At 33.8% G+C, this 23,738-nt stretch overlaps 4 protein-coding genes across 12 annotated transcripts; 3 read left to right on the top strand and 1 right to left on the bottom strand.

Moving 5' to 3' along the window:
* Nucleotides 1-13: 13 nt before the first annotated feature.
* On the top strand, nt 14-4,956 carry LOC118039281 (protein phosphatase EYA). 2 transcript variants are annotated; one of them, XM_035045951.2, is made up of 6 exons: nt 14-116; nt 618-870; nt 1,019-1,186; nt 2,018-2,111; nt 2,683-2,877; nt 4,392-4,956. In XM_035045951.2, exons 2-6 carry the CDS (start codon nt 625-627, stop codon nt 4,655-4,657), a joined length of 969 nt encoding a protein of 322 aa, XP_034901842.1. In that variant the 5' UTR covers nt 14-116; nt 618-624; the 3' UTR covers nt 4,658-4,956. The 2 variants fall into 2 exon arrangements, with proteins under 2 accessions (XP_034901842.1, XP_073260751.1); XM_073404650.1 differs by lacking the exon at nt 14-116 and adding an exon at nt 124-432.
* A 1,146-nt stretch (nt 4,957-6,102) lies between these two features.
* Nucleotides 6,103-9,109, top strand: LOC118039279 (protein LOL1). Of its 8 annotated transcripts, none has more exons than XM_035045947.2 (6): nt 6,103-6,641; nt 6,867-7,063; nt 7,566-7,679; nt 8,066-8,179; nt 8,310-8,419; nt 8,824-9,109. In XM_035045947.2, exons 2-6 carry the CDS (start codon nt 6,967-6,969, stop codon nt 8,863-8,865), a joined length of 477 nt encoding a protein of 158 aa, XP_034901838.1. In that variant the 5' UTR covers nt 6,103-6,641; nt 6,867-6,966; the 3' UTR covers nt 8,866-9,109. The 8 variants fall into 8 exon arrangements, with proteins under 8 accessions (XP_034901838.1, XP_034901834.1, XP_034901835.1 ...); XM_035045943.2 differs by having other exon boundaries at nt 6,857-7,063; XM_035045944.2 differs by having other exon boundaries at nt 6,104-6,548.
* Nucleotides 9,110-15,965: 6,856 nt separating this feature from the next.
* On the top strand, nt 15,966-16,933 carry LOC118039278 (late embryogenesis abundant protein 18). The gene is made up of 2 exons (XM_035045941.2): nt 15,966-16,323; nt 16,441-16,933. Exons 1-2 carry the CDS (start codon nt 16,237-16,239, stop codon nt 16,723-16,725), a joined length of 372 nt encoding a protein of 123 aa, XP_034901832.1. The 5' UTR covers nt 15,966-16,236; the 3' UTR covers nt 16,726-16,933.
* A 432-nt stretch (nt 16,934-17,365) lies between these two features.
* LOC118039277 (uncharacterized) lies at nt 17,366-20,834 on the bottom strand. Its single transcript, XM_035045940.2, has 2 exons — nt 20,325-20,834; nt 17,366-17,785 (listed from the first exon to the last, which is right to left on the bottom strand). Exons 1-2 carry the CDS (start codon nt 20,580-20,582, stop codon nt 17,549-17,551), a joined length of 495 nt encoding a protein of 164 aa, XP_034901831.1. The 5' UTR covers nt 20,583-20,834; the 3' UTR covers nt 17,366-17,548.
* Between the last annotated feature and the right edge of the window lie 2,904 nt (nt 20,835-23,738).

Here is a 23,738-nt window from a genome sequence, read left to right as displayed (position 1 = left end):
CTGGGCCAGGCCCGATTATATTTCTTCAAAGTCCTACCCGGAGAATGGTTTTAGGCTTTTAGGCTTCAGCAGGTGAGCAAGGCAAAGTGCGAGCGATCCCCCCCAACGCAAACGAGGTCAGTCAGAATCCTCCTTTTGCTCTCTTGATTTTACATCCCTGATTTTGTCGGTGTATTGATATTGAATTCCTGTTTATTTGACCCTTTCGCTCTGGTTGTCGGAATTTTTTTTGAAAAATTACAAATATTTTTCTTGATGACTATGATTAAAAACAGTGAAAAGTAGCTGAATGTGTTATTTCTCAGTGTATGTGCACTATTGAATGAGAATCTCTTCAGTTCTGTTTTGTTTCTAGTTTTTATATATAATCAATTAGACAAGCAGCCATTTGCAAGTTCACATGACTTTGGCATAAGCATATCTTTCTGCAAGGTGGTTATCAATGGATTTATATTTCTTTGCCACTTCCCTGGCTAGCTACTGTCTTTGCATCCCTTTTGGGATTGGTTCTTCTAAATTAATTGTGGCTCTAATGTTACTGTTTACCTCAACATTGTTTTGTTTATCTGCACCTCCAGGTTGCCTTAAAATTTTTTACTTGTCTCCTGAAATTACAGGATTATTATGGCTGAAAGTTCAATAATTTCTGATCAAAAGGTAGAAGCTTTGGCAAAGAAAGGCATGGATCGGATAAAAAAGGTGTATGTTTGGGACATGGATGAGACCCTTATATTGCTCAAGTCTTTGCTGAACGGGACTTATGCACAGGCTTTCAATGGCTTAAAGGATGTGCAGAAGGGAATAGAAATTGGTAAGATGTGGGAGAAGCACATTCTTCAAATCTGTGATGATTTATTCTTCTATGAACAAGTGAGTTTCCCTTCTTCTTCTCATTAGCTTTTCTTGATTTGCATGTTGTCCAATTATATTTGGGTTTCTAGTACAAAGCTGGATGGTTTTGTTTTAAACTTCTTATTGATGAATATGATTAACTATTTGCCAAATTTTCAAAATGCAGGTAGAGAACTACAATAAGCCTTTTCTTGATGCCATGAGTCAATATGATGATGGGCTTGATCTTTCTAATTATGATTTCAACCAAGATGGATTTAGTCCTCCTTCTGATGATGTAAACAAAAAAAAGCTAGCGTACAGACACCGAGCCATAGCCAACAAGTACAAACAGGTACTTTTAATAGATAATTATCAAGCTTGAGTTCATTATTTCATTTTATATCTTCTCCATGCAAGTAATGATGATCATACCAACCTAAGTGAAATTCTGAAAATGAAATTGGCTGCTTTGTAATTACCTTTTGTTCATTACTGCTGTATGAACCTAGATGTAAGAAGGGCTTTTAAAGGTTGTGCTGCAAAAAGTCGGCTGCTTTTGTTTGTCTTGTCAGGTGTTTGTTTGACTGCAAAGCCTTTAACCCTCACTAGCAGTTTGTCATGAAATATAAATGCTGACTGTGTAGCACTATGTTATAATCATATAGTATGTTAATTCTCTGAGTTCAATGCATTTGTGTTATATGTAAGTTCACATTGTATGTTGTATTTTTAAGAAAGGTAATCATTGAAAGATGGAGATTTAAATTGTTACCCGTTTATTATAATGACATTGTTTCACAAACTATCAGAGTGTAGAGATTATATATCATAATATGGAACTCTTACAGTCTTAACCTGGACCAATGTCTGAGTTTGATTGTGGGGTTATGGACGTGATGCAAGTATCTGAACAAATCCTCTATGTTAGGAAATTTGACCGTGGATTTAGCAAGCTTTAGTCACTTCCAGTAGCTCAGTATTTTTTGGGGCATGGGATGGTCATATATGGTAGTTAAAATTTGCTGGCTTCTTTAACTTCCTTTCTGTTTCTATATTAGTCTGCATTTTCTTCCATGTATTTCTAAGAAAAGCTATTTACTATGTGCCAGTTATTTTAGATTTTCATGAATTAGAAATTGGAATATGAACAGGTGAAAAAGCTCACTTCTCTCTGTAATTTCAGGGTTTGCATAATATTCTTGATCAAGAGATGATCAATCTATGGGAGGAATTATATAATTTGACTGATGAATATACAGATAGATGGCTCTCTTCAGGTATATGGATTCTCTATTTGTGACTGCTGGCTGTAATCGTTTCTTTATTGCTTTAACTGGGGGGACTTGATACTGGACTGTTATCTAATTCTTGTTGCTGTTTTGAAATACTGTTATTTCCTGTTATTCTTTTTGAGGTCCTCTGAAGATGGTTGACATAAAAGAAAAGGAAAGGAAAACTAGAACATGAGTGCTAAGGAAAAGAAAATAAAGCATGTATTAATTCTATGCTGTAAAAATAACCAGAAAGAGATGTAAACCAGGACCTAGTAATCTAATATGCTGATTCCATATTGCTTAATCTTGCATTTTTAGGCTTTCAAAGTTTTCTCCAAGGACTTTGGTGACAGCATAAATGATTGTCATAGCAATATCAAGACCAATTGGATGTAATCCATTAAAAATTGCATTGTTGATTGCTCCTTTCTGGTGATTTCAAACATACTTTTATATCCTTTGATGATCCGTAAGTGGTATTCTGTCTTGCTTTGGTGTCTGAGATGAGCTTGCTAGCAGTATTCTTGTATATTCATCACACTCTTACTCATATTATCATCTGTCACAAATCTAGCGCGGGCTTTCTTGGAACAGTGTTCTGGCTGGAAGGAAGACCCTACTCGTTGTCTTGCCTCTACTGATGGGATCATCAATCATGCCGATGCCAAGTTTGAGCCCATTAATGTTTTGGTGACTTCTGGATCATTGATACCCAGCCTTGTAAAATGTTTACTTTTTCGACTTGACAATTCAATAACACATGAAAATGGTCAGCATCCCTTTTGTCTCATCTATATATATATATATTTTATGTCTATTTCCATAATTGGTGTTTGAATTAGCCAGCTCCATTTCAGCATTCTTTTGAATTAAGAATGCACTACATTTTTTCCAATCATATGTCAGGTGGATGGTCAAATTATATATTGTTTTTTCCCCATAAGAAAGCATTGGTGCCTATCCTAGGTGATGCTGAAGTTTATTTGGGTGGCATTCTAGATTAGAATTAAATGAACTGTTGAATTAATTTATTTATTGTTTCACCTCTCCTAAATCACATGGTGGAGGAAATCTTACTATATACAGAAATGGTTGAACTTTTGATAACTTAGTTTTGTGCTTGTTTATGCTGAATTGCTTGTGGTCAATATTTGGTATCGTCAGAAGATGATATCTCTATTTCCTGTCTGGGGATTTGAGTTCTAAGACTAAAAACTTTATCCTTCTATGGATATTAATACTTTCAAGAATTTTTCTGAGGTTTCAACTAGCTTGTTTCATTTGTATTATGTCACAAATAAAGTATGTTCAAAAGATGCATCCCATGTTTGCTATAGAGATAGACAAAGGAGTTTTTTATTTTTTTCTAATATAGAATAAACTACTTTCTATAATTTCTAATTTGGCTCCTCTGTAAAAAAAACTAAAAAAAAAATAAATTGGCTACACCACTGTTAGCAATAATGCCGTGTGCTGAAATTTGTCTCTGCATCTTCTTACTAAATTACCTTCTTTTATAGTGCAATGTCTTGAAAGTTGGGAAACTAGATGAACCGTGCAATTTAGATGTTATTGAGCTAGCAATTCCTGTTGTACTTTACGAGCACAAGACATTCCTAATATGGAATTTCCATTATTTTGTCTTTGAAGTCAGTTCAATTGACTTTCAGTTAAGAGCTGAATTTGAAGCTCAACTGATAATAGATAAACCTGTTGAGGTTGTGATTCAATTAGATGGCGTCAACACACATTGTTATAACTTCAGCAAAACCTTGAATGAGAACCTAGGGCAAGTTATTTTGGGATTAGTGGGGAAAATTAGAATGGGATCAGATGCACTGAGTTTTTTCCTTCATGACATGTTCTTTTGGTTTGCCATTCCTAAGGAAACACACAAAATAGATTGACCCTTTTACGGCCTTGTTTTTGTTGTCTTGAGGTAATTGCACTTGTGGGTTTTCATCTTGCAACATTTCATGATATGGTTTAAACCCTGTGTTTACACTGCACAGATAAACAACCTTCAATTCTTGTTAGGTGAACAGAATTTTGATGGGTGCTAAAGATGCCTGATTAAGCATGTGGGAAAAGCTAACCTGCAAGAATGTGATGTAGTTTTTCCAGCTGATATATTTATATTCTAGATATTTACTCAAATGAATATATTCTCATTATTATTAATTCTTTTCCATCTTCACTTAATTGCTTGAATACTTCTATTTAATTTCCTTTCTTATATTAGCTATGATAGCAGGCCTGAGACAAAGTGCTCTGTTGTTTCAGTCTACAGCTCATGGGAAGTGGGAAAACCTCAATGTTTTCAGTGGATCAAGGAACGATTTAATGGTCCAAATGTCCATTTTTGTGTAATTGGGGATGGATGGGAAGAGTGTGAAGGTGCACAGGCCATGCAATGGCCATTTGTCAAGATTGGTATGCACCCAGGTGGGGATCACCGTTTTCCAGGCCTTACGTTGAGAACTCTCGGCTACTACTTTGCTGTTGTGTACGGGGATCCTGATGCTGAAAATAATGAAGATGAATCATGACGTCATTTGCAAAATGTTTTCTGTCTTGTCCTGTTCTGGATATTTATTTGTGAGGTCGCAGAGGATTTCAATGTGGAATTCATGGACATTTAACCATATAGAAAATTGAATGTCCATGAGCGTGTCTGGGGAAAACTTTTTTGGCATTCTATGTCCATGGTTTTTATTAGAAAACACCTGGTTAGAATGATTCTCCAATGATAAATTCTCCTAGACGGCCTCGTCTTGTATAGATCTTATTGTATTGTGACGGCTGTTTTATATAAATCTTGCATGTGGTTGCAAATGTTTTAACAGAAGTGTTTGTACAACGAGACGATTTACAGTGTGGAATGGTGTGATCTTGCATTTTTAGTCTACTCACCAAAAAACAGGGTACTCTACATATACAGAGATGCATGCAGATCAAAATCAAATGGACAGCCTTGCGGGATAGCGATTGCTCGACAGCGCCCCTTCCCTTGCGGGATAGAGATTGCTCGACAGTGCCCCTTATCGAGTAAGATTGTGCAAGGACGACATTTGGGTCCCTTTAAAGAGATCAGGTGCATGGACACATTCTGCTATTTGTATTTTCTCTTCAGGCAGCCCAGGCACCTCCAGTCTAGAATGTCAAAATATCTCGAGGACTCTGGTGTCAGGTCAGAAATAGTGACCGGGAAGTTACGTGCTCGCAATTTTGCCTGACTTCCCTGGCTACCTATCCCATATCTTTCGCACAGATCGCATGCATTCTTCTTTCTTTGACTTTCTTTCATGGTTTCCCCTGCCTTCGTGAATAGACAGAAATGTGGCTGAAAGATGGATAGCCGAACTAAACTCTATGGTTTGTTTTCTATCTCATCAGCTGTGAGTGTGTAAAAATATGATAGCGTTGTTTTTTAAAGTGTTTTTTTATTTGGAAATACATTAAAATAATATTGTTATTTATTTTTAAAATTATTTTTTACATCAGAATAATTAAAAAAAATAAAAAAATATTTTATTGTGAAACGCTGATTGGGTAACATTCCGAAACAGCACCATTGTAACATTACTGGGGACAAGCTTAAGGCTCTCCTGAACACTCCTGTAAACTTGCTTTTATATATATGTAACCTAGAAGAAAAGGAAAGTGGATTCAACATGAGAATTCATTAGCTATTCAATTATTTGGAGTAAAATTGAAAATTAAACTTTTTGGAAATTATAGTGGTCATGTTGAAAAATTCTAAACCACAGGATATATTGATGAGTGTACAAGAAAGAATATACTTATATAGATACTTTACACTTTCATTTTATTAGTTTGGATTAAGAAAAAAAGACGAAGTTGATATATGGCTTAAGGAGAGTAAGTTCCGTAAGACCATAACCTTATCTAATCTGTCGCCATAAGATGGGATTATCTTAAGATCTTCTTCACCATTTTCCTTCCTTAGGTCTTGTAGCAGACAACGTTGATGGTGATGAGCAGTGGGAATGCTAAACCACTGCTGGGTCTGATTTTGTGATGTGGGTGAATCTCAGACCTTGATGGCTGCCTGATGCTCCCATGGCAAAGGAGGCTTGCCTCGTCACGTGCATGCAATGTCTTACACCAAAAGTTTGAGAGATGGGTGGGGTCCAATATTTTTTCTGACAAATCTTTGATTTTGATATGCAACCAACCGAAATGGGACTTATTAAACACCACATCTATCTATAGCTAGCAGCTAGAAGGAAATATCATAATGTTGATGATTTGAAAAAAACCATATCATAATTTACTAAAGTCTTGTAGCTCCCTGTAAACATGTGTGTAACTAGGATTTGAAAAAAAAAACTACATCTTTTGTTCCAATTTCATTGGTCCTTTTCAAAGTTTAATTTAACATCTTTGTCTCGCCCACTCATCTGCAAGTTGTTAAAGGTGTGTGCTTGACAAATGTTCAGACTGGATTCTTTGTTCTTGAAGCTCTCCAAGCTTGTTTGTTTCTCTAAATGATATCCAACAAATATTCTTGTATGGTTTCCACACATAAATTTACTCAATTGGGTGTTTGTTATTTTTGTTAATCATGTAATTAATTACTTTTCTCTGACACTCTTTTCCTTTGCCAATGCTAAATAGGAAACCAATTTAGATTCGCAACTTCATGGTGTTTTGTGTAAGATACTCTTAAATCTGTAATGCTGTACATTAGCACTGATACATATATTTGTTTTCATGTGCTTTAGTTGTGCCCAGGCATGGCAAAAATGGGAGAAATGGCTGTGCTTTGTGTGTTTGAGACTGTATAAACTTGTACCAAATCGAAGAAGAAAGATTAGCTTTGTGAGGTTTTGCAATGCCAGTTCCTCTTGCACCTTATCCAACACCTCCAGCCCCATATGCTCCTCCTGCTCCAGCTCCAGCTCCAGCTCCTCCTCCTCCTCCAGCCAACGGTATGTTTAGTTACTTGTGAAATTGTTTCAGCCTCAAAACTATTTGATTTTCCTTTTTTGTTCCAATTTTCAATGAAAGAGATGACAAGAAAAATAAAGGGAATGGGCAAGAGACCTTGGAAGTTGGAATCTTACGTTTATTTTTTGATGCTCGCCTTTCTTTTCTTTTAATTCAGTTAATTATGAACATAACCATCAAAGGACCCACTGCTAAAGAGGCACAATGAACTACTTCTGCAATGAGCAAGTACTAGCTAGTGTTGTTGCTTGCTGCATATTTTTTTCATGTTGATACCTGGAAAAAAACTGAGACCATTCCAAGTTCAATTTCCAAGCTTTGTAAAACATCTGGCTTGTTGTCGAGAATCATATTGATTTAGAATTGAGACAGGGCCCATTCCTAGACTCTATGATTTAGCATATTAGCACACATTTTTTGCTTCTATTAATTAGTTGATACTGGTAAAAGCAATCTGTAATTTAATTTGATGATGATTTTCAGGTGCACAGAGCCAGCTTGTGTGTTCTGGATGTCGAAACCTGTTACTCTATCCAGTTGGAGCAACCTCTGTATGTTGTGCTGTTTGCAATGCAGTCACAGCTGTGCCACCTCCTGGTACGAGTATATCTATTATATCTTCATAGATTTATTATGCTAATCACAAACTCAATTTCTTAAATACAGTTTAGACTAAAGAGTTCTCTTTTTTTCGTAATTTAATAAATCTTAACTTGAAAGGTGGTCAGAAATAGTCGAAGCCATTAATTTATCTTTTCCAGCTTTGATAGAGTCTAAACTTCGAACCAAACATACAGAGCCCTTTCCCCTCCTATCAGCCCTTGGTCCTTGCTATTATGCCATGGAAATGTTCAACAGATGTATTCACCCTTGAACGAACTCCTAAAATGCAAAAGCTACATATGAACTGGACGTTTATGACATCCAGAAAAATGTCTGAACATATATTTAGTAACTTCGCCTGTTCAACTATATATTAATAGGCACAGAAATGGCCCAGTTGGTTTGCGGAGGTTGCCACACCTTACTGATGTACCTCCGTGGAGCAACGAGCGTGCAGTGTTCTTGTTGTCATACAGTCAATCTAGCCTTGGAAGGTAAGGAACTTAAGAACCTCTTGCTTTCCAACCACTCTAGTATGTAATGTATTACCTGAAAAGGTCATTTTAGAACTGGTTTTGGTTTAGACTAAGTTGGGAGATAAACAGCAAATCTATAATATGACAGCAAATCAAGTGGCACACGTCAATTGTGGGAGCTGCAGGATGCTGTTGATGTACCGATATGGAGCACGGTCTGTGAAATGTGCTGTTTGCAATTTTGTCACACCAGTTGGGGTCAGTTCATAACTCCATTACTCTTTTATCTCTTGTTAGTTTAGGAGTCCCTTAAAAGTAATAGACTCCATTCCCGGAATAGCAGTTGAAGGCTAAGTTATAGTAGATGGCATTCATAGATGCTCCATACTTCAAGCCATGGAAAACTGGAAATTACATCTCTAGGTATAATCTGATGCACCAGATATAATAAGCTAAAGAGAAGTTAATGCCATTACTTCAGTAAACAAGGGCCTGTTTTCTTCTGATGAACATACAAACTTCTAGCTCTTTCTGCCAAGTTTTTCCTTTGTTTTGAGAGAAGCCACACTTCTCCTTGCAGTGAAATGCAATGGTAAGAAAAATCTCTTTGCCTTTTTGTTTGTATTCCCTGCCTCCTTATATTGCTGTTTCATTGGATGAAGCAAGACTCATCAAGCGTTAATGAACGCAAGTTCAATACCTGAATTGTTACGCAGCTGGACTAAAGTTGGCCATTACAAACTCTACAAATATGTTTTTGCATATTACAATATCTCCTCCGACGATAGCATCTCCCGGTGAAGAAGAGGAAATCCCCTCCAGTCACATGTATAGAGTTATATTTTTCTCTCCCTTTTGCGTGGCCTACTTCATATGAAAAATAAGCAGTTTTAGCGGATTGAATGAACGTTTGTGAAGTAATAATATTCCATGGAAAGACTTTTAGACTGTGGCCCTGAATGCATTTGGAAATCTTGGGATAAGATGAACTTCATTTTCATTTACTTTGACATATGCGACTACATGTAGCATCAAATGCACCGGAAAGATTCATTTCAGATACTTTCTGATTTGGAATTTTCTAAAATTTTCTCAATAAAAACAATCTCTAAAAAGTTATTTGGGCCAGATTAGCTCTTGCATGTATGAAAAATTACGATAAATTCCCTGCCAGAAAAGTTCTCCTCAAACTCACCTAACTTTTCTTTTTCTCCCTTTGTTCTTGTTTTTCTTCAGCTGGGATACAGTACCTCTTCTCAATACGGTATCAAACATCCAATCAACTTCCTTGAGTCCCTTTTGTAGATAATCGAAGAATTTCAACGAAAAATAATGAAACTTCCAGCACCGCTTAGGCAACCAAATTGTTTAGCTTTCAATAACTTCCATCAATAATTGACTAAATTTGGACAGAATTAAATCATAATCAATCAAGGAAGTTGATTCATATTTATGAGTATTATGAACCATTGTATCCAGAGCTCAATCACGACTCAAGGTTGAGTGTCTTCCAAGTTGGGGGACTGATATGGGATGTCTAAGAAGATGACTTGGAAGGGAAAACTTGCACTGCTTAGTTGATGGCCATAACTTTTGATACCAACATTAAATTCATATACAAATCATATCAATTTATAAAGCTTACTCAAAAGACTCATGATATAAATATTATTTTAAATTGTTTTCAAATATAAAATCTACTTTGAAAACCTATTTTTTAGGGCTTTCTATCATCCAGACTTACTCCGGATTACTTGTTCTAAGCCATTAGCTATCATTATTGCATTATTCATAAATACTTAAATTCCTAAGTTTTCCACATTTTACTATATTTGTTTTAGAGTTTTTGATCACTAATCAACCCTGTAATCTTTCATTATATGTGTCTTCATGACAATATTGTTATATTTATATTGATGTTCTGGAAAGATTGGTTTCGAAACTATTTATGTCTCTCCCATTCAGGTACAGGTGCTGAACCATTCCAATTTAAATTTGTGTTCACCTATTATTTATTATATGACAATATTTTTTTATTATGATTTTAGCGGGTGTTTGAAAGTATAGTAATAATTATTTTTTAAAATATTTTTCACTCAAAAATATATCAAAATAATATTATTTTATTTTTTAAAAATTATTTTTAATATTAATACATCACAACTATATTAATTAATACTATATATAAAAGTTAAAACCCTAACATCACGGGCAAGTGATTACGGTGCCTGCGATACCGTAGCCTCAAAACTTGAGTCCAATGGACCCCAATTTTGTCCAAGGATGACTGTAGCTTACCTCTGTTGGTTCTCATGTCTACATTAGTCTTCCATCAGCCCACCGCCAATCAGGGGTCGTCGATGGGGCCTTGAACAAGGACGTTGGAACCCGGATCAGTGATAAGGCTTTCTCTGAGAGTTTTTATTTATTTATTTTTGTAAGCGGCACTCTAATCCGGTGGACTGCAGTAATTGCCAGGAAAAGGGTGTTTTCATGAATTGACGACGGTGCAAGGTGAGAGGCGCGTGCAAATGGAGCGCCTCCCTCAAGCATTGCATTGGAGTGCCTCAGGTAACTCCTCGTTACCTGGGAGTGATTAGCTAGGACAGCCAAACAGATGAAGCAAAAAGCAAGCAATTCCCATCAACATTTGTATCACGAAGCAGGCCGATGAAGATGGATAATAATGCTTTTGTTATATTGTGTGCAACAGATAATGACAGTCATGCTAATAGCAAGCCAACGTCGTATTATTGCAATTGATTCCTTATGATCGTCTTTCAAGTCTAGTCTCCATTATGTATAATTATAAAACTAGTTGGGGTGGCGTTTTCACTTTATTTGTGAAGTATACTTTTCTTCTTAATATTTTTTTGCTATTAGATGAACCATCCTTTGAAGTTTACGAATTATCATTTTAGTATTATTATATTTTTGTTCTAAATGGTTCCATATCATAAAGGAAATTTGACTTGGGTATTTTTTTTTTATCTTGAAAAAGCCTAAAAATCCAAATAGAAGATTAGAAAAAATTAATTTTTGGGTTGATTCTTAGTTTTAGACCGGTTTTTTGCGCTTTTAGAGCTTAAAGATTTGTTTCACAAGGTTATTAGGTGTTTTGGGATGAAAAAAGATGGAAAATAGGTTTTTAAAGGGAAAACAACTAGGCACCTTGATTTTTCAACCACCACAGTGGCCGGAACTTGGGTATGCTAGATGACGTGTTTTTTTTTTAATTGAGCTGGGGTTATTATCTTTAAGAAAAAAAAAAAAAAAAAGGTCACGCGATTAGGTCTGGCCTCATTGGCTCGTTGGTCATGGGCCAGGTGTTAGGCCTGGCCTCATTTTTTCCTTTCTTTATTTTCTTTTATAGTTTTGATTTTTTGATTTTGAATTTTTTTTATATTTTTCAAAGTAATTTTTAAGTTTGTATTTTACTTCTCTGTGATTTTTTTTTTCTTATTTATACTTTTTTATATTAAATTTATTTTAAGAAATAAAAAAATATTTATTTCTTATGATATTTTTAATATGTATAGCCTTACATATTATGTTTTTTTTCTTTTTATTTTATCCAATAAATCTTATGTATGTGTCAATTTCTATTTGAAATTGAATTTAATAAAAAAAAAAATTATTAAACACAATCATGTAAATTATCGATATCACAATATTAAATATCTAGATCTATATTTGTCTCTCATTATAATATTTTAATTTAAAAGAGAAAGAATTGATAGGAAAAGGCAACAATGCCCTTGGATGGATAGATATTAAATATAAAAGAATGAGGGTCATTAAGATAATTGCATATGAGTTTATAAATATAAATAGAAAAGGAAAAACAAAGAAAAAAGAGAGAGAACCAGGAGGGGAGAAAGAAAGGAGAAAGGGGAAGAGAATTAGAAGAAATAAGTTGATAGGGTATATTTATGCTTTAATATGTATTAGCTTTGATTTTGAATTTTTTAAAGATTAGGGTTTTAAAAATTTTGTTTTGGGTTTGATTGATGAGTTGATTGAAATATTATGGTTAATTGTTATGGATAATAGTTTATTTAGTTGATTTTGGAAGTTTTTTAGTAAGAATGATGATTTTAAGTTATGGTTTATTTAAATGATAAATTTGAGTTAGAGATTTTGATAGATCAATAGGTGATCTGTAGAAAAATTTGGATTTGAGGTTGAAGATGATAAAATTTCAGCTTGGTCCCTCAATTTGTGAAAATTACAACTTGGTACCTAGAGCAAAATTCGAGATTCTTGACAGAATTGAGGATGAATTATGGAAAAAATTTCAGTATAGTAATGAATCTATGACATTTTCAGTTTAGTCCTCCAATTTGATAAAATTATATTTTAATTTGACTAATTGTTTTTTTATAAAAATATTTTGTAAATTAAATCAAAATGTATAATATTTTCAACTTTTTTTACTGTGCTCATTGATCATGTTCCTTACTTTTATATAAAGTATTATCAAATTTATTAATTGTTGTATGAAAAATATAATTTTTTAAATAGAAAAAAAAAAGTGCAATCTAGAACAAATCTTAGAAAGTTTATCATTATTTTCTTTTAAGATGGGACCATCTCAATCTACTTGCGTTTAAAAGGAGCTAGGTACAAATGTATAAAATTTTCTTGAGTAGTTAAGGTCCTATTCTACGAGGAAAGGTGTTATGGACGCCTACATACATGAGAAGCACAACAATGACAATTTCTTTAAACGATGTCAGTAAGGGTTGGTAGTCGTGTAATAGTGACAAAATTAATAGGGAGATTGCATGAAAATTTGTGTGTGCAGCGGGTTCATGTTGGCATAATGTAGGCTTGGATGAGGGACTATCCAAACCCAGCAAAAACATAGCTAACCTAGCAGCAATAAGGTTGACAGTTGCGACAATGTTATTGGTTGCGATTATAATTGAGTAGTGAGTTGTTATAGCGGTTACAAGCATAACTAGCTATGGAAGAACATGGTCAAATCATGGGACCATGCTTGATACATATGGAGCATAGATGAAAATGCTTTTAAAGTCAATAAGTTTATGGAAACATGAGGACAAACTTCCCACTAGCTTTCTAAGTATTAAGGCCATTAATTCATGAAACATAAGGTGAAACTACCTAAGAACTTATTGGAAATAAGGGGAGAAGTTTTCTTTGTAACTTCTATGTATATACTTTATATATAGGCTAGAAAAATTAGTTGTTTAGCATGTAATGTCTGATGGAACAAGGTATTTTTATGCATAGCACACACGAGAACTCGTGTAGTTCTTTTCATTGAGTTAATAGAAGGTTAGGAAAGAGTCCCTATAATTATTGAATTTGTTTTGTGCAACATTCATTCTTTTTTCTTGTATGGTTTTGCTTATTTATAACTTAGAAGGGTGTAAAAAAAACCTTATAAATGAGGAAAACTCTTAGTTTTAAGCAAACGTTAGTGAATTGTAAAAGGAAAAGGCTAAGTTTAATAAGATTAGGCTCTACATAAAGGTTGAAATTTAGGCATGAAATTTTTCAACATGACATTAGTATCAAAGTGTGGGATGTTCTAGGAAAAATAGCGAACCATATTATGAAAGTCATTTTAGAAAGTTTATGAAATTGGTGGCATAACTACTATATAGATGACACAAAGTTATGATGAAGGATTAGATCTAAAGAGGATTTGGGTCTACCATAGTTTTTGCCAATGGACTAATAAATTTTAAATCAGGTGTCAATGATGGAACTTTTAGAAACTTATCAAAATCTGAGAACAATGTTGACAAGAGTTAGTTAAAGGTGAAAAGAAAGAGTTCACTTAAAAACTTTAGCTATTATATTTGTGATGGGAGTCATTTTATAAATGACTTCTTAAAATAGGGATAACTTAATACTATCTTTATGGATAAAGGTGTTGAGGACATAATATATATAAATCATATATGTGTGCTTTGTAACTAAGTTGAGATTTTAGTCATGAAGGTGCCAACCTGACTAGTGAGGATGTGGCATAGCTAGATTGCCTTGGATAAGCAAGATTGGGGTTGTTATGTGCACTATAATGATGAAACATGCACTATAATGATTAAACATATTGGGGTGAAGGAAGCAAAATGAATGTTTAATACACATTGGAGAAATAGACAAACTAAGATAAATGAATCATGATTATGATTTTTATGCACCTTAATGATAGACAAATCATGATGATCGAAGCAAGATTGGCTTCCTTTTTGGGGTTATTATATTGCAGATTTTCAATGGATGAAACATGCATTAAGGGTTGGGACAACAAGTTTGTTGCATCAATAAAATCACGTGGGTGGTGATGAAGTTTATTTAGTACAATAGTTGCATATAAAGAATCAAATTAGATAGAATTAATAATGAGTTGTTATTTTTTTGTTTGTTTGGACATGTTAAAGGTTGGTGGCCTTTGAAACTTCCAAAAGGACTTCGACATAAGAGGATGATGATCACTAAGACTATATTGCTCACATTTTTTTATTATAGGTCGCATATGAAGTTTGGAAAGTTTGATGAGTTTTATGAGGGCTTATGTAATTTTAGAGAATTATATATGCATGAACAAATTGATAAATAGGATTGTTAAGGGAATGAGCATTGTTTGTGTGTAATTATAGAGTTGTATACGAATTTTTAGAGACATGACAAAAGGTGACACTAATGTTACAACTTTATCTTTATCCATGGGATATCATAGGATTGGTTTAAACAATTTAGGTTAGTTTTAAAGTTGTTTTTAGTTAACTTTGTGAAAAATAAAAAGAGCTTTAGAGGAGAGTATAAGCATGACACTTTTTTCTTACTCATCAAAGAATTGATGGGCAGAATTCTTCATGAAAAAAAGATAAATTAGGAGGTTTCGTTAAGGAAACACACCAATAGTGACAGTTGAAAAACATGGGCATTATAAGTCTAAGCCAAAAAGGGCGTTGAGCTCTTCTAATGGAGAAGGTTTGTTATATAATCTATGTGCACAAGATTTATAACGATGACATGTTCCCAAGACAATGTTAATTAGGTCTGACAACTACATTGACAATGGTAGAATCAATAGACAAGTTGCATGATAATTTATGTGAATAGTGGGTTCATGCTTGTATGAATGTCGGCTTAGAATATAGATTGTCCAATCCAATAAAAAACACAGCTAACATAGCAATAATAAGGCTAATAGTTGGCCAAAAAAGTCACAGCAGTGTTGTGAGTGGCGGTTATAGTCGAGTAGTGAGTTGTTACGTTAGTTGTAAGCATAACTAATTATGGAAGAACATAGTTAGACAATGGTGGCATGCTGGAAGACATGGAGAATGGTTGGAAGTACTCTTGAATCCACTAAGTTCATAGAAATATAGGGTAAAACTACCTAAGCACTTGCTAGAAATGGAAGGAGAAATTTTCTTTGGAACTTCGATGTATATGCTTTATATGTATGCCGGAAAATAAGTTTTGTAGCATGTAATTTCTAAAAGGATAATTTAATTTTGTGCATGGCACATGCAAGAAAGCTTGTGTAATTTATTTTTTTGAGTAAATAAAGGTTGGGAGAGAGTTCATACAATTATTGTGTTTGTTTTGTGTACCTAGCTTCTTTTTTTTTTTTTTTTTTGCTTGTGTGTCTCCGCTTGTTTATAACTTTTAAGAGCGGGAAAGCTTCTTAGGTGAGGAAAATACTTATTTGTAACCAGATTCTATGATGCGCACCATAAAAAGAAAATGTCAGGATGGTTGCCATTTTTCTTCTGGGGCAAGACCTAAACTTATGATTCATTTTGTCCCAGCTTTTTAGGCCCCTTCTTTCCCTATTCCTCGTTACGATAAGCCCCAGGAAAAGCTCATGTGTCTAGAGCGTGCACCTGTGCAACCTGGCACTTGATCAAAGGCATGCAGTTGCATGAGTGGCACGTGGCAGTTATCGTGGCGTCCTAATCTTTTGGGCATTTGGCCTCGCAATTCCTTACATTTCTAGACCGGAACATTATCGCAGCAATTGCTGTTTCTATTTCAGCGAAACAAAAACAAATAAAGAAACAGTTTGTGGAAGCAGAAATAGAAAGATGCAAGCTGCTAAGGAGAAAATCAGCAATTTGGCTAGTGTTGCTAAGGAGCGCATGACTATCTGCAAAGCCAAGGTTGAAGAGCAGGTTATATTTCTTGAACAACTCAAATAGAGAGAGAAAAGGAAAGTATATATATGCCTAAGCATGTGTTTCATCCTTGTGCCTTAATTTTGTAAAAAAATACTTGTTGAAAACTTGCAGGCAGAGTTAACAACAGCCAGGACAGCAGGAGATAAAGAGCTGGCCAGGGAGCGTAGAAAAGTAAAGGGAGCACAGGCAAAGATGGAATTGCATCAGGCCAAAGCCAAGCATGCAGCTGAGAAATTAAGTTCCAAGCACCACCACCACCAACTGCCTGTGGCGGGCACTCAGCCCGTTGTTGGAACCCATGCTAATCAGCCAGTCGGAACTGGCGGTACCATGCCTGGAACCACGGCCCCTGCATACCCCCTAGGAGGACACCCTCCTGGACACGGGCATATTTAGACAATTAACCATGCTGTGTGATGGAAGGTAGGACTCGGTGTGTGTGTACCTGTAGACTTGTCTGTCTTGAGTTTGTCAGTTCTCTGTTGGAAACTCTCTTCTGAACGGAAAATTGTTGATAAATCACGCATCCCTCTTTACCATGCTGCGGTGTAAACTTTTGTTTTGGGAAGAACAGACATCGTCACACGTATAAATATGCAGCAGATGTCTCAGCCTAATTTTAATAAGAAATTTTTCATATGGTTTTGCCCACATAACTCAGACCCCAAACATTTTCCAACAAGGATCTACGTAAATAGTTGATGGGCAAATACATGAAAACAATTCCACGGCATGCAAATCATTGGATCATTCTTGTATTTCACCTTGGGTGCAAATAAACAAAATAACAAATCCGGGAGTAAGAAAATGTGAGCAATTAAACCAGGTGTACAAGCAGACCGGATATGAGTGTCTTCTCCAAGGGAAGAGTAAGAAAATGTATATACGAGTAAAGCACATGTAACAATTTAGTTCGGTATATTCAACTTGATGTGTATTCAGATTTGGATCAATTGGTGCATGAATTCGAATCCTGCAGGATTCTGTAAGATTTATCTGATTAGATGGTCTAAATCAAAATCTCATCACAAACCAATTGGACAAAGCTTTGTAACATAAACATTAATACAATTGGGTGTAGGGGTTTCACAATTCAGGCCACGACAACAAACGTTAATCTATTAGAAAAGAATGACCCAGCAACATGCTTACCCTACAGATCTGACAAATGAAACCCACCCAGCCACCCATGAGCCCTGGACTTTGACGTGAAGATCCATTATACCCACTGCAATCTACCTTGATGTTCCACACACACTTGAATTTTCCCATCATGGGACATCATCTGCTTCTTGATTTTAGCTGGCCGAGTACTGTACTTCACTTCAAACCTTGGCAAAGGCTTGTGCTGTTCATCAACACTGGAAGATGTGTTTGGTAAAACCTCGTCAAAGAACTCATCTGCCACGTCTCCATCTTCATCTATCCTGAGGCGTTTTGCATACCATCTCAGACCCTAAATGAGGAAAAGATGGACCATCAACATACTTTAAGAGATCAGAGCAATAAATATGTCAACAGTGACACTGACAATGCCTGCATGCCATTTGGAGCTTGGAACTACAAGACAAAATCCATCAAATAAAATTAAGCAAGACAAATTGACTTACTTTGGTCTGTTATACCATTGTTGCTGAATATTTCAAGGAGGCTTTCAATTAATGGGAAAGCTATCAACGAATAACTAATGTAGTTCTGTGATTCAGTAAATCACAACTGCAAAGCATCCCATGTTTGCATTTCGTGTATTTAACTTTTCATTAATAAAAATTTTACCCAGAAAAAAGACTTCTGCAATCTTGTGATTCAACAGCCCTCGGCAAGACGAAATGCAAAATGAAGAGACAGACAGGGTGTAAGAATTACTGTGCTCAAGAAACAGCAAAGTTGCAAAAGGAGGAAATGTTGATTTTTATGAGGTCACAAACATGAAAAGCTCAACTAAACTAGCTAGGTTTCTCAGCACTTTTGAAAGTTTTACCTTTTCTATTCTTCCCTACATACAGACATGACCTCCTAGTTTGGGCTGCTCCAGCCCACCACTACTGCAGATGCTATTGTCTCTACCTCCTGTAATTATCTAAAACAAACCAGCAGAGTATAACCCTTATCAACTGTCAAGGTGATGGAACGTTTGAGATGTTTCCAAATGCCTCTTTGGTCTAATGTGCCTGTTAGCACTTCCTCTGCTTGCCGAAGGTTGTTGAAGTTGCCAAGCATGTTACCTCAAAATGAACTATGACATGCTTCCAAGGTAGTTACAATCTCTCTCAAGCATTGGTACTTCTAGCAGCAATCAAAACATTCAAACATTCCATTATCTCTGGTGCCGATTTGGATGTAGCTAAAAGAATATGATTTTTACACCCTAAAGAATATGATTTTTGGCTGCTTTACATGAGAAAAGGATTAGCTAAGAAGGAAATCCAGAGCAAACTTCTCCGAGGAAAAACATTTCTACATTACAAAGCAGGCCCCTAAAGTATTCTTCCAAATTTCAGTTCAAATTCAGCTACCTCTTTGTAAATAAGCAAAAATGGCCAAGGGTAATAGAACTGATACCTCTTCATTTGTCAACTAATTCAAGTAAACAGAACGCATATTCTGTTGTTCTCAAGCATTGTATCGTGATGTCTATGCTAATGCAGTACACTCTCTCTGTTTACTTCAAACAGATGACTCTTATTTAGAACACAGTGTAAGCAACTGTTTCAATTTCTAAATGCATTCCCCTACTTTCTATCCATATTGTCAAAAATCCAACTCCGTCAGTTGCATGGATACAGTGACTCAATAATTTTTGTGCATATCACACATTGTAACATTCAAAACAATAGATTATCATTCAAAATTGCAGCCTTAAAACCTACAAATCTTACTCCTAATTCATTATTTGCTAGTTGAAAGTTGAGACCAAAGAATTTGTTAGTGTCCACTGAGCCTAAAGATTATTTAAATGAGCTGATGGCATAACAGTCTAGGAGCAAAAGCACAATGAACCAATGTTGCCCATTTTAATTCAAATCATTCAAAAATAGTGGACATCAATCTTCTTTGGGATAATTTACAGAAGCCACCATGAAACAACTAATAACTTCAGCAAAGGAACTACCACCAAACTAAAGCAAAAGGATGACCAATCAAGATATTGATCAGAAGGTTCAAAGTTGAGCATCACTGTATACAAATTGATGACTTGATGCTGCTACCACTGACCATCTCACCAGAAAACGCTCTGTAATAGCATCATATGTTGCAGACACTCACAAAGATCAACCCCAATGTGAAGCAGGCACAGTAAAACATTGGCAACATAACAGTGCATTATGACACCATAAATCATTAGGAGGTAGAGAAATAGTAGAAAACAACAGGCTACAATACTTGACCCAGATAAGAAAAAAGTTTGCAGGAGGTATTTTATGAGATACTACACAACTCATTAAGGTATGGAGGTGAGGGTGAACCAACTAAGTAGGCTACAAGATTGGCTGTTGACTTGAAAATCAGACTAAAACTGATTGCTTTCATTTACAACAACATTTACAATGCAAAACTCCTCATGGAAGAAAGCTAGAATTAGCGATCATATGCTAATGACTTTATATTCAAACAAAACAAATTGGAGCTGCGCTATGAAAACCTCAACATAATTCCAAAGGTAAAAGGTACAAACTCCACCTTCAATCACCTAATATATCCTCAAACATTAACAAGGAAAAGAAAACCCCAAATTCTCATCATTGTTTGCCTCTTTGCAAGGAAAGAAACAAAGATCCTACTGGCAATTATTTGGATTGGCAATAACCCAACTGAAACACGGCAAATAAATACCAAAACGCATTCATTAATAAACACCACCAATTATATATCACAAACAATTCAAAAATACCAGAATAAGCCCCAACAGTTTTCATTTTGAAACTCCAAACAATCACTGAAATGTAAAACTAAACAAAACAAACAAAGATGTGAAGTCTAGAGAAAGAACGGACCTGAAGGCCGCCGTCGCCGGAGATGCAGGGGACGATTAGGGGTCCAACCTGGGGGCGTTCGACGGCTACTTGGACAGGAACACCGAAACCTTTGCGGGGAAGGCCAGTTTCTTGGAAATTGGAGCGAAAACGGACATGGTTGGGGTGTTGATGATCGTCTTGCTCTTCTGCATCTTCTTGTTGTTGGTCTTTCACTTCGTAGCCTCCATCATCTTTAGCGAATCCAAGAAACCCAGCTATCCTCTTAAAGAAACGCATCGCATCCCAAAATATGAATCAAACTTAATCAAGAATTAGACAAAGAGAAGATGGGATTGTTTGTAGACTTGATGGTGAGGGAGAGAGCTGTTGGGATTTGGAGATTGAAAGTGAGGCTTAGAGAATTAGTGTTGGAGAAGACAGGGGGAGAGGGAATGGGGATGATCTCTTCGCTCACAAATCTGCTGCTGAGGTTGTTTTGTTTTCTTGTTGTATTGGGAAAGATTTTGAGGGTTTCTTTGGGTTAAATTTTAACTGGACTACAGTTTGTTATGTTTTTATTACAGGTTTTTAGTTGTTAATTTATTTTTTTTAACACGCAAAATAAGCTTTTCTCTATCTCTTTCTTTTCTATTAATATAATATAAGTGTTCAAATTAATTTATATATATTCTAATTAATTTTATAAACATGAAATTAATAATAATAAAATTTTTTAATAATTTTAAAATTTATGAGACTCGAATTAATAATATTTAAAATACAAATCTAAAGCTAACAACTTTGTTTTTTATTATACATATTATATTAAGATGTACATTACTTCAAAAAATTTTAAAATTAATAATTATATAATATTGTAGTAATCATCAATTACAACGCTAAAACTAATATCACATAAGAGCAAAAACTTTTCTTATTTTTAGTATGATCAATAGTTGTTTTTGTTTTCCGTCAATGGAGGTATATCATAATTAGTTATACACAATTACTTTAAAACATTACTTTCTTTCATTTCTTCTACTATTCTTAATTTCCATCATTTCATAATATAACTTGATGTTTATTGTCAAAATAGCATGATTGGTTTTTTATTATAATTATAACTATAAGAAACTGTAAAAGTTAGGTAAAAATATTGTTCATCATGTCACTGATTACACATATATAAAGTATATAGCAGTTTTTATTTCTTTTATCTTTTTAAAATTGTATCTTATAGGACCAATTGATAATCAATTTAAATTAATTTGTTAAGAGATGACAATCAAAGTCAAAGTGAAAAAGGCGAGCACAATGGGCGTAAATTCAAGCAACACTCACTTTCATCCTTTTAATTTTTAAATTATAAGTTTTTGATCTCTTAATATTTTTAAATTTTAATTGTGGTACAAAAATTTATTTATAAATTTTTCAATTCCTAATTTGAGAGAGAGAGTAGTTGGGTTCTAGTTATAGAAAAAAAAAATCTTAATCAATACTAATTTTGATCATGAAAATGAATAATTTTGGTGTCAGTGTTTTCTGCTAGATGATAAAAGTTACACCTAGATGTTTTTTGTTACTCTTGAAATGGTATATCCAAGCTTGGGAATTTTTTTTATTTCACTTTATTAAGCAATTTTTTAGGTTATATGAGGTTATGAATGGGTTTGTCAAGGTATGTAGGATGTTTTTCTAAGTGCTTTGAGTCAAAACATATAAAAAAATTTAGTGTTTTTACCAAAAAAAAAAACTCATGACCCAAATTTTCAACTTCATTCACTTGAAATTGTATAACATGCGATGTGTCGCTTGTATTTTTTTCAAAAACAATAAGTGGCAAACTACAAGTTATTCATCCTTTTAACTTTTTTATATGTCAAATTTGGTTTTTATTCTTTAAAAAAAATATAAAAAAAATATTACTAAACTATTTTCCTTAATAGAAATGGTCAAATATTGTAAACTATTCCCCAACTCATTTTCTATGATATTGATAAATATTATAAAATAATTCACTTTATAGAAATACATTATTCCTAAAATTCACTTTTAAAAAGAAGTTATTTTTCAGTAAATAAATATAATGTAAATATGTAAAAGATTTAAAATAGCAGGAAGTCATGATTAAAAGAGTTTGTTTTTACAGTCCAACCACAATTTTGAAAAAAAATTAATTTTTTTTAATTTTAATATTTTTAAATTGTTTTGATGTATTAAAATTAAAAATAAATTTTTTTTAATATATATATATTATTTTAATATATTTTTAAATAAAAAATACTTTAAAAATAACATCTATTATATCTTTCTACTTATATAACCACGGTGTAAACAACTTTAAACATCATAAGATAAATTGGCAAAAAGCTAAACCGTGCATTAAGCATCATAAGATAAATTGGCAAAAAGTTAAACCGTGGTAGTTATGAAGTTCCACATTCATATCGTTGAAGAAATTCAAAGATTCTCTTCAGCCTCCACATTGAATTGAAGAGTTTACATTATCTTACACAATGATTATTAAATTCAACGATTCATCATTAACAAAACCCTAATTATTATTAACAAAACACTAAATAACATGACTACATCATGATATTCATATTCACAAAATACTATTCATTAAAATAGAGTTTTGTGTTTTGTGTTTTGTGTTTTGTGATTGTTTTTATTTTATTTTTTTAATTTTATCCCTTAACAATTGAACCCTTTTTTTCTTTTTTATTTTTCAATATCATCTTTCAATATGAGGTTATTTTGAAAATTATATTTTGTATTTTTTTCATTATATATCAATCTTATGAATTTAGTTGTTTTTTTTCTCTATTTCAACATTTAACATCATGTTTGTAGGAAGTGGAACTTCATAATTTTTTTTTATTTGTTCTATGAATTTACCTCGATCCCATGACCTAGGTTGCTGATTTAGGGTGTGTTTGGTATTGCGGTTGCTGTTGTGGTTGTGGTTTTAAAAAAGTTGTTTTATAAAAAGTACTTTTAAGTGAGGTTGGTTTGAAAAAATATATGTTTGGTTAAAACTGTGGTTGAAATTGAGGTTGAACAAAACGTAGTTTTATGTGTTTGGTTAAAAAAAATGCTTTTCAAATTAAGGTTATAAAATAATTAATATATATATATATTAATAATTTTTTAATTTAAATATTGTAGATTTAACTACTATTATTACATCATGAAATAAATAATATTTATATCAAATATTTTTTATTATTTCATTAAACTATGTGCAATGTAATTACATACAAAATCTATTCAACAAGGACTAATTTTTCATGGTTTTTTAAGTGCGCAACAACAAAAACTAAATTTTTTAATTTACATAGTTTTATTAAATAATAAAGATTGTAATATCTTTATTATTGGAATTGTGATTAAATTTCACAAATGCTACGTTATCATGCGATATATTTCTAATTTATGTAGTGTTATTAA

Source organism: Populus alba, chromosome 1 (assembly GCF_005239225.2).
Source record: "Populus alba chromosome 1, ASM523922v2, whole genome shotgun sequence".
NCBI classification, from domain to species: Eukaryota; Viridiplantae; Streptophyta; class Magnoliopsida; order Malpighiales; family Salicaceae; genus Populus; species Populus alba.
The sequence above is the reverse complement of the archived record's forward strand: the minus strand, read 5'-3'. Positions and strand labels throughout refer to the sequence as shown.

Coding starts and splice junctions, on each gene's coding strand:
- LOC118039281 (XM_035045951.2), top strand. CDS start 625: ATGGCTGAAAGTTCAATAATTTCTGATCAAAAGGTAGAAGCTTTGGCA. Junction 871..1,018: donor ATTTATTCTTCTATGAACAA/GTGAGTTTCCCT, acceptor TTCAAAATGCAG/GTAGAGAACTACAATAAGCC. Junction 2,878..4,391: donor TTCAATAACACATGAAAATG/GTCAGCATCCCT, acceptor CTGTTGTTTCAG/TCTACAGCTCATGGGAAGTG.
- LOC118039279 (XM_035045947.2), top strand. CDS start 6,967: ATGCCAGTTCCTCTTGCACCTTATCCAACACCTCCAGCCCCATATGCT. Junction 7,064..7,565: donor TCCTCCTCCTCCAGCCAACG/GTATGTTTAGTT, acceptor GATGATTTTCAG/GTGCACAGAGCCAGCTTGTG. Junction 8,180..8,309: donor AGTCAATCTAGCCTTGGAAG/GTAAGGAACTTA, acceptor ATAATATGACAG/CAAATCAAGTGGCACACGTC.
- LOC118039278 (XM_035045941.2), top strand. CDS start 16,237: ATGCAAGCTGCTAAGGAGAAAATCAGCAATTTGGCTAGTGTTGCTAAG. Junction 16,324..16,440: donor AAGCCAAGGTTGAAGAGCAG/GTTATATTTCTT, acceptor GAAAACTTGCAG/GCAGAGTTAACAACAGCCAG.
- LOC118039277 (XM_035045940.2), bottom strand. CDS start 20,582: ATGCGTTTCTTTAAGAGGATAGCTGGGTTTCTTGGATTCGCTAAAGAT. Junction 17,786..20,324: donor CCGGCGACGGCGGCCTTCAG/GTCCGTTCTTTC, acceptor TTCCTCATTTAG/GGTCTGAGATGGTATGCAAA.